The following is a 10,422-nucleotide window of genomic DNA, read 5'->3' as shown; positions in this document are numbered from 1 at the left end:
ATCGGTGGAACCAACAATGATTAATGCAATAAGTGTTCAATCGGGTGGGCCAAAGGAAATAGTAACTTTGTAGAGTTTTGTTAAGTAGTTTTTAAATAAGTAACAATTGTATGTTTGCGAGGACGCTGCATAGATAGGAGTGAAATTATGTAGAATATATATTAATTTGTTTCTGTAAGATATTGATAAAATAAACTAATAGTCCATAGAATAGTCAATTCAAAAAGACAGATGGTTAACTTAATTATTAAAAGTAATTAATTATAGGATTGCGGTTAGAATCTAGGAATAAAGAGTATATATATAAGAATTGTAGAAGTTAGTCTAAGGGCCACACTGTGATAGTCATGAGTCGGGGTAAGTTTGGTGCTACTTCTTTGTTTCTTTGTTGTTGAAGAATAATGATAGTTTCTGAATACTGTGAAGTAAATCTGTGGAATAAATCAGAGATTGATTTATGAGTTATTGATTATATAATTGAAATACTGTGTAGTTGAATTATTGTGAGAAGATATTGGGAGTTTGTTATCACATTCTGTAGAAGTTTGTTAATGGAGGGAAGATTATGATTATTGTTTATTGACAGTTGCGTGTGTTTTGACAGAAAAAGTCTATGATTACAGAAATTGTGTGAAGACAAATTGTTTGGAATAGAAATCTGGTATTTTTGTTGTTGGATGGAATTTATGTATTTGGAACAATCTTTTAAGACAGTGCGAGAATTAGACTTTGTTATTATCAATGATTGCAGAATACTATTAGGAAGTGGAAAGCATTGTAGTATTCTTTGGTATTTTCAGTGATTTAGAATATAGTTAATTGTGTGACCTTAATAACTAGAGCTCATGTATTTAGTCTTTCCCTGTGTTTGAATCTCCCTATATAAGTTTATTTTGAAAGGAATTTATAGAATAAGTAAAACGACAATTATAATGTCCATGTACTAAATTTATTACTATTTATAATTTAATAAATAGTAATAAATAAGAATTGATAAAAAAAAATTATGTAAAAAATATTTTAAGCAACATTGAAGAAACTTTTGAGATGCATTTTAGATTCAATAGATTTCTTTAAATATAAAAAATATGGCAAAACTGTGTTTTATACTAACATGGATTTTCTTTTTTTGTAAATTTTTTATTCATTATTTTCACATTTATGTAACATCGTTTAGAACTGTATAAGTTTTTTTTGCCATAGAATTGTCTTACAGAATAAAAATATCAATATTGATATCTAGCATTCCTGTTCTTTTTTCTTTTTTCTTTTAGACATGTAGAGGGTCAAGCATATAGATGTGAATCAAGTCCAACAAATTTGCAACCTGAAATGGTATTTTGAACAGGTTTTCTCTGTGACCAAATCAGCAACCTGCATTTTGAAACCTAATATTGGGATTGAAACAAGTATGAACAGGTTTACTCGTTGTCTTATTAATTGAGTTAAATCCGCAGCTGCTGATTGTTATGTAAGTAGCACTTCAGGTGTTGATCACAACTTTGTTACTTGTTATAAATTGTATAGATGAATTCAAGGAAGACATGAGAATGATGTTTGATGTTGGACGAGTTCAATACATTTTTATGTAGGTTTGAAACTTGCATCTAATTTTTTGAATTTTCAGTTTTCTTTTTGATGTTTTGTTCAATTTTTTTGTGTTTCTTTACTTTGTTACCTTAGATGGATAAAGTGATATTAAAGATATATTAAAAATTCTATTTCAGAATTTAAATCAAATGTTCTTTATAAATATATGTAAAAAAATTATTTTATGATTATTAAATATTGACTATCCAATTACATAATACAATAAATATTAGTAAATAATTTGTCTTTAAAAAAAAGATGTTAAATTAATCCTAATATTTACTAAATCGACCTACCTATCATAACCATCTTTGAAAATAGATCATATTCAGATCCAAAACTCCTTGTCCTACATCTTTGTTCTTCTCATCCCTCATCTCCATTCTTCTTGTCTCCTTGTTTCAACTCCCCTATCCATCCATTTTCTCCTTGTCTTGACCTCCTTATCCTCTTCCCCCCAAATTTGATCTCTTTAATGTTATTGATCCCAAAGATAAGGTTTCTAAATGCTAGTTTGATTAAGTCTATCAACTTTATTACATGCCAATACTCTTAGAAATAACAAAATTATCTAATTATATAAATTTCATAAAATCAAATTTCCAGCAAAATGAAGGATGATGTTAATTTCACTTTTTTTATTAGTGCTCTATTTGATTAACAATGAATACTTAAGTATACTTTAAAAATAATAGAAAAATCTTAGAACATTCCACTATTAGTTGAAAAACTTCATGACTGGAAACACAACACTATTACAAGCATAATTTTAAAAAACAAAACAACCATAGTTAATTCTTTATAAGACAAACTTTTGTGATAGATTCAATTATGTTTAAGAAACTAAAATAGAAAGTAGTTATAATATTAATAATAATGATAATATCAAAAAAAATCTCATTTAATCAAATATAATCTTTTAAAAAATAGCAGCCACAAGTGGACAATATTTCCAATAAGCTTAACCAAATATCTTTTTTTGAATTGTTGGAGCTTTATAAAACTTTAATTTTAATTTCATTGAATAATAGTTATCTACAATTGTAAGTAGGTTCACACTTTATTTATTTATTTATTCATAGATCTAAAGGATTATTTGTGCCTCCCTCCTCTCTCCTCCCTTCCCTTTCAAGAACAAGGACAAGAAGAAATGGAATTGTGACGATGAGATGAGGACAAGGGCTAGGAATGGGGACTAGTAATAGAGACTAACAACAGGGACTAGGAATAGGAATTGAGAACAAGGATAAGGGCTAAGAATTGAAATAAGGGCGAGAGAGGGAGAGAGATCAAGACATAGAGACATAAGGGTCAATACAAGAATGGAAACAAGGACTAAAAATGAGTCATTGGAAATTCTAGATTTAGGTATGATCTATGTCCAAATATTTCTTAATAATGGTTAAGATAGTTGGGTTGATTTAGTAAATGTTTGGGTCAACAAAACACTCTTCTTAAAAAAATTCCAAACTATCATTAATTTTAAAATATTAAAAAAAATCTCATTATGTTTAATAAAAATTATTTTTAATACCAAAGTATTGTTTAATGGTGCCATGGAAGTCTTACAAATCACATAAAAAGCAAAGATTCTATGTAGAATAGTAGTAAAACATTGTTAACATATATCTTGAATCTAATTGTGATATTTTTACAAGAAATAATTTTTTAATAGTTTTTTTTAATTTTATGTTTATATTACTAATATGAATTTTGCAATAAAAGTTTTTATATTATATTATGATCAATCATGAATATTTAAAAAAATTAATATAATCATTTCAAGAATTATTTAAAATATCTTTATATTTATGATTATTATATATGAAATAAATATCTACAAATTACATTAAATAACTATTAAGATGTACTGATTTTAGACTTTGTAGTATATATGAATATAATATTAAAATATAATATTTTTATTCTTATTAAAAACTTTAAGTTCATCCAAATTATATGCATGTTTTAAATTTATTATAAATATAAGTAATAAAAATTGTAATAATTGGTAGCTTTAGAAATTATGCTTTAATTCTAATTGTACATAAATATTTATATATTATGTAATTATACTTGTATTTATACTTATATTGAGGGCCACCATTTTGCTTTAGGAGTAACATGATAATGATAAAGCAAGTTATTATTATATAATGATGTGCCTTACAATAATGAATTACGAGGCAAACAAACTTATTAATAAGAATCATATAAAGATAAATATTCTAATAGTACAAAATCATGATTATAATAATTAGTATTATAAAAATAAAAGTATAAAATATAAACATAAAAAAATACATAATTTTCTATAAATATATAAAATAAAAATTACAACAAAAAAAGAATATAATATAGTATAAAAATCAAATAATTTGGATTTGAAGGAAATCAATAAAGATTCAATTTCTAGAGCAATATTTTGAGTAGAAGCATAGATATTAGACAAAGTTCTACTACTAGGAACTTAGCTTCTTCTAAGGTTGATGCTACACTATAGACATAGATGAAAGGAGAAGAAGTACCTCCATAGGGCAACTAAGTATTGTGTTAGGAGATTGCATTTCTTTCTATAAACTTCATATTCTAAATCTTAAGTAATTTTTAGTCTTGTTATGTATAAAACATTGATTGATTGTATAGATCTTTTTGTTATTATTGTTATTATTATTATTATTATTATTATTATTTTAATAAATACATTAGTGTATAATTCATTGTATATAAGAATTGTACACAATATATTAAAGGTGTGATTTTACTATAAATTAGGTTTAAGTAGAATTTATAAAAGAAATATACAATGGTGTACAATAGTAATAAAATATACAATGAATATGATAGTAATAGAAAATAAAAAATAGAATATGGAACTTACCATCATTGTTTGAGCCACTTTGTTTACAATGTTTCATTGTTCATAGAGGTTGTTATGGTTCTACCAATTGATGACAACATTAATTAATTTGTAAAGTTTAAACTTGTCCCTGGCATTGTTAATATTTCGTATTGCATATGAGTTTGAGATGTTTTCGATTTGTGTTAGAGGACGTCCATCTTATATCTTTGTTTTAGCATTTAAGAATGAAAGCACCGAAACACCAGTCCAAGTTGGTTTCTTGCATCTTTACTTTCAAATTTTGCATCCAAGGATTGATCTTTGCTCAGACTACAAAAGGTTATTACTCACCAACTAATCCGCACTAAGGAAAAACTTCGACTGCTACTTAAATGACCAAGGTCCGATCAGTGTGGACACCTCGCGACCATCCACAGTAATTCAACTTCCCATTTCCACACAGAAAGGAGGTAGAAGGAACTAGGTTTTCAAAGATAGGGATAATCCAAAATACCGTGAGCCAAATTCATACATATCATCCAACCATAGAATAACTTCTTTTTTCCATACAGAATTCGACAAAAACAGGAGAATGAGGATAAAACAGAACAGACTTAAGAACACACCATGACCACTTAAATGTCGGCATTCCAGCCCTTTCACTTCATAAACTAGGTAAGATGGCGCTGCAGAAAAAGATCACAACCAAGCAATCTAAACACATGGATATCGCTGTGGACACAATTCCATCCATCTCAACCCCAGATTAGAAAGCTCGTCCTGGTTAAGTACTGCCCAAGAAACTCTCAGGGAGATCCTGACACCGTATTAAAGGTAACGTAAACCAGGCCCTTCAAACTCACTTTTAGCACGTAAATGAATCGCATGGAGACACAATGTCGGACCGTTGAGATGTACCATACAAACATTTATCTCAGAAATCCTTGACACATCGAACGAAATTAGCGGCAATATATACCGCGGTCGATTTGAGGAGGAATCGGTTTGATCTCTGTGCCGAGCTCTTGTTCGATTCGGTACCTAATCCAGATTAATGTCAATCAGTATGCATATAGCTTGTACCTCATCTCTCTGATGAAAAATATACTAGTACGAGGTGATAAAATTTACATTGAGTTCTATTAGACTTCTGTGTGGACTTCTGTGCACAAGAACTCTTTCCCTTGAAGCTCAGACAGAGAATAAAAATAAGAACAAACTTGTGTCCCAACTTTTTCTCAAAACCTAGATAAAATACAATACGGGATTACTGAGGCCAGCGAGTAAGAAAAGGAACTGTTCAAATTAAGCATCAGTGCATAGTTAAGTTTTACTCACAAGTTAAACCGGTCTTCATAGGTGATAAGGTTCACCGCCAACCCGAGATGACCGAACCTCCCTGAACGGCCGACCTGTGACAAGGAGCAACAATATCTTTCAGAATCCACAACAGAATATACCATGAATAAATAAGTGACAACAAACTAATTTGATCAGAGATAGAATTGAACACGTCATCTACCAAGTTTTTAAACGACTAGGATAGAATTTATTGCAAAAATTGAGATGGACGTAGAACAAAAACAAAATGGAACTTACTCTGTGAAGATACGTCTCAGAATTTTTCGGGAAGTCAAAATTAATGACAACATTCACAGCCTGAATGTCAATTCCTCTTGTAAACAGATCTAGTCAAAGACATCATCCACACGTTTGATTTCAGCCAGACTGAAATGATCATCTGAAAATAAAGGAAACTCGTAGAGTCTATATTAGGCAAAGCAGTGAATAAGATAGACCGTGGAAGGCTGCTAAATTCAATAAAATGTAAAGTGATCTCTTCGACATGAATCATCTTTGAAATGCATAGAACAGTCTAAAAGTCATCTCAACATCAGGCTTTTCTAGGCTTCTCACATATGGTTTTGACTAGTAGTAATATGTAATAAAGATAGGGAGAGCGCTGTTACCTGAGGAGACGAGATTTCGGCAAGCTCCATTCCTGAAATCGTGAAAAACTCTGTTACGATGTGACTGTAACATCTTCGCATGGATGTAGAAACAAGAATATCCAAGTTCAGTGATCTTCTTGGCCAGTAATTCCACTCGGTTCACTGAATTGCAGAAGATGATCGACTGATTAATTTGCAACTGCAAATCAACACAAAGCGCAGACTGGTTACAATTCCAAACATGTTCCAAGTGCACTGATCAAACTTGATCAAGAACACGCAATTTGAGAAATCGATAATATATCAACGAATTCCATGACCCCCGAACATACTGCGGGAACCTAAGATGTTCATGTTCCATAAAAAGCACTCTCCAGCCGTTAACACACTATTTTGAAATAACGGTTAAGACCCAAAGGATAGTTAGGCCCTGCAGATAATCCGTCTGGTATAGATCAAATAAGTAAGGCCCCATAAACTACATTCTAGCTAAATTTGGCTACACGAACCACGCAGCCAAGCTGTGTCAAAGATAAAAGTTCCATGAAGTACCTTGGAAAACAAAGTGTTCAGACAGTGGACTTTCTGCCTTTCTTCCACAAACGCATAGTACTGGGTGATACCCTTCAAGGTCAGCTCATCCATGAGATTGATTACGTACGGTTTCCGCAAGAATCTGTCTTTGAATGACTTAACTGTGACTGGAAATGTAGCAGAATATAACAAAATTTGGCGGTTCTCAGGCAGGAAACCGATCAACTGCTCCACAAGAGGCTGGAACTCTGGCGAGAGAAGTTTGTCAGCCTGCACAAGAAATACATCTAAATAAAAAAAATTTAAAGCGCAAATTTGACACCTGTAATTTACATCAGCTTACATGAGCCTCATTCAAAATATATATTAAAACCGGCATCGTTTGAGAAATACAAACACCACGAATATCACACTAAGAAAATGAACATATCCTCCAGAGTTTGATGTCGTGCTGCAGGAAATCATTCTCGCATCGATGTGGAAGTACCCTGAGGAACAAACTGACCATAACTTCCACTTCAACAGTAGATTCTAGCGTTGAAAGTTGAAAGGGAATGTGCTTGTCAAGGTTGTAAAGAGAAAAAGTTGGAGCTCAACTTACTTCGTCCATCACCAACATAGTACATTCTTTGAGGTTGCAGACTCCCTTGTTGGCAAGATCTAGGACACGGCCAGGTGTACCTACCAACAGATGAACTGGCTGATACAGGCGCATGATGTCATCACGAAGACTTGTACCTCCCGTGGTTACCATTATTTGTATGTTCAAATGTTTAGCCAGCTCTTTGCACACTTGAGAAGTTTGCAAAGCGAGCTCCCTTGTCGGTACTAAAAGCAAAACTGTAAGCAGAACCAAATTGATGTATAAGATGAGTAAAAAGAATGTGACTTCCACAAACGAGTTTTGTCTACTACCCCACTTTAATAAAAAAATAATTAAAAGGAGCGTTTAAAAGTCCAACAAAGTATACTACAAGTCTTTCAACAAAAATACAATCGTAACTTGAAGCTGATTCTGAGACCGCATTATTGCATTGAACACAACTCAACCTTATGCTGGAGACAGAAATTCGTTGTGAGGAGGATGTGAGTTACAGAAGAGTACGGCACCTTGAACTGCATTCTTATTCTGGTCAATTTTCTCAATTGCAGGAATGCAAAAAGCTGCAGTTTTCCCTGTGCCATTCTTTGCTCGTGCAAGAATATCACTTCCTGTCAAAGCAATCGGTATACTTTCTTCTTGAATAGGAGAAGGTCGTTCAAATCCCTTCTCATAGATACCCATCAAAAGCTCACGCTTGAGGAAGTAGTCCTCAAATTCATTACCCTTCGTGGCAGTTACATCCTGCAACGACGAAGTTCTATCAGCGATGTAGAATGAAATTCAAGAGAACAACTGCCTGGAATCATTGATCATATCATAACAAGATTCATGCCTCGCTGTATTTTGACAAAGTCAAATCTGAATTCACCAGCACATTATACTCGCAGAATATATCTTGATTTTGAACATATAACCCTTTGCATTCCAGTCTAATATTTTTGTCCATACTAGGGAGCATATAAGGATATATCAGAATTCGAAGAACTTCATGTTATTCCCACCTCGGTCTTGTATCGAGCATCTGGAGGTGGTAGCTTGAGTTGTGCTTTCCAGTCTTGCGAACTAAAACACATAAGTCCAGATAATCAGAATTAGGAGACTTTACATGGGACAATAGCGAGCTGCAGTTATAACAACTACTAATAGTGCCTCCACATAGGAATAAGTCGCAAGAAAGAGCTGGTACAAAAGCCATTTACAGCAAAGCAAAGTCCAGGAACAAAAAAAAAAAATCTACGCGCATTAAAATCGGTTACCACAGAATGGGCCAACGCATTTATGAGTTTCAATTAAGGACGGCTGGCTCTTGTTGAGTTTTGGACCATGTAAGTGGAATGTACATATGCGTTGTAGATGTGAAATGTATGCAGGATGTAAACATGCGTGCTCGAACAAGATTAGCTATCAAAGCTTATTATTCAGTCGCTTAAACGTTAACCTAACGAACAAAGAACCTCGCGATGGCATGCGCAGAACCGCATGCCTAAGAAAAGAAACCTAAGACCTCATCTCAATCCACTCAACTCCCGTCAGCTCCAACCCTAAACCATCCACAAAAAACGGAAATGACCTATAATCAACAAATTGATCAGATGACGCCGTACTTGTTGTTGTTGACGCTGCTGTTGTTGTTGCTGCTGAGGATATTGCCGCTGTTACTGCTGTTATGCCTAGAAACATTTGACGATGAGGAGGCTTTGGGAGCTGTCGGAGCAGGCCCGGCCCTAGAAGTGGCCATCATGGCCCCCCTGCTTCTCTATCTGATCTGAACCTCGCGAGTTTCCCCTTGTGGGAAGCCACCTTCCTCCGCCGTCCCTCTACCCCCCGCTACTTTCTCGTCCTACCACTGCGACCCTAAAGCTAAACGCGGACTGGCTCTCAAGCTATGCCCTCCAAACACACAGCAACAACGCAACGCAACGCAACGCAATGGAAAGAAGATTCTGTGAAGGCAGAAGTTCCAAAGCACGAAGCCCTCGCTCCAGCCTCCCCCCTCCCTTGCTCCAGCAACCCCCCTTCTCTGTCTCCCTCCCTCGCCCTCCCTCCGTCCCTCTCTCGCTCCCTGCCTGCTTGCCTGCCTTCCTGCCCCCCCCCCCCCCCCCCCCCCTCCTTTCCCATTCCCCTTCTCTATCTCACTCTCGCGTGGAACCCCGCACTTGACCGCGTGCGAAACCACACGGTGCACCAAACCTCTCCTCCGCAGACCTAGAGAGAGCCTGAACTCCTCCTTCTGTTGCTCCCTCCACATCTGTTGCTTGTCACGTGAAATTCATAGTACAATTCATTCATGCATATGTACACATACATTTTATTATTATATTATCTATTTACTTATTTATTAGCAATGATTACATTTTATTGTTGTAGTTGTTGTTGTTATTTTCATCATCTTTGTTGTTGCATCTAGGTTTCTTGCAACTATACTGTGTCCATCATCTATAGTTGACAATTATAAATTTTCTTTTGTAAAAAATAATCACTCCATTATTGTATTTATTTGTTTAGGATAAAAATTGAATTTTTTATTTTGAATTCCACAATGAAAACTTCATACATTATACAGTTTTATTTTTTTCATACTAAATATTTTATATTTGAAGTTATAAGAGATAACAAAAATTGGTAGTCTCAAACAAAAACAATATATATTAATTTTAAGACAACCATATAACTATGAGTAAAAAAATGTTTTAAAAATAATTTGTGATAGTCAATTTAAATTAAGAAAGTTTTTGACATATTGATTTAAATGGAAAAAAAAATAAAAAATAAAAAATAGAACCAAATCTTGGAAGATAACAAAAAAGATTTATGGAAAGAAATATTTTCTTTTGAAATTTAATATATTAATTAAAAAAAGGTAAATAAAAATTATTATTATATTATTGATAAACAATTAT

General features: G+C 33.3%; 1 protein-coding gene across 1 annotated transcript; it reads right to left on the bottom strand.

Moving 5' to 3' along the window:
- Positions 1 to 5,062: 5,062 nt before the first annotated feature.
- On the bottom strand, positions 5,063 to 9,533 carry LOC112278580 (DEAD-box ATP-dependent RNA helicase 6). The gene is made up of 9 exons (XM_024512182.3): positions 9,127 to 9,533; positions 8,524 to 8,584; positions 8,029 to 8,263; positions 7,520 to 7,758; positions 6,937 to 7,188; positions 6,403 to 6,583; positions 6,032 to 6,120; positions 5,771 to 5,844; positions 5,063 to 5,473 (listed from the first exon to the last, which is right to left on the bottom strand). Exons 1-9 carry the CDS (start codon positions 9,261 to 9,263, stop codon positions 5,395 to 5,397), a joined length of 1,347 nt encoding a protein of 448 aa, XP_024367950.1. The 5' UTR covers positions 9,264 to 9,533; the 3' UTR covers positions 5,063 to 5,394.
- Between the last annotated feature and the right edge of the window lie 889 nt (positions 9,534 to 10,422).

Source organism: Physcomitrium patens, chromosome 7, assembly GCF_059467195.1.
Source record: "Physcomitrium patens ecotype Gransden chromosome 7, ASM5946719v1, whole genome shotgun sequence".
NCBI classification, from domain to species: domain Eukaryota; kingdom Viridiplantae; phylum Streptophyta; class Bryopsida; order Funariales; family Funariaceae; genus Physcomitrium; species Physcomitrium patens.
Note: the sequence above shows the minus strand (reverse complement) of the source record. Positions and strands in the feature narration are given on the sequence as shown.

Coding starts and splice junctions, on each gene's coding strand:
- LOC112278580 (XM_024512182.3), bottom strand. CDS start 9,263: ATGATGGCCACTTCTAGGGCCGGGCCTGCTCCGACAGCTCCCAAAGCC. Junction 8,264..8,523: donor ATGCTCGATACAAGACCGAG/GTGGGAATAACA, acceptor TCGTCGTTGCAG/GATGTAACTGCCACGAAGGG. Junction 5,474..5,770: donor TATGAAGACCGGTTTAACTT/GTGAGTAAAACT, acceptor AATCTGGATTAG/GTACCGAATCGAACAAGAGC.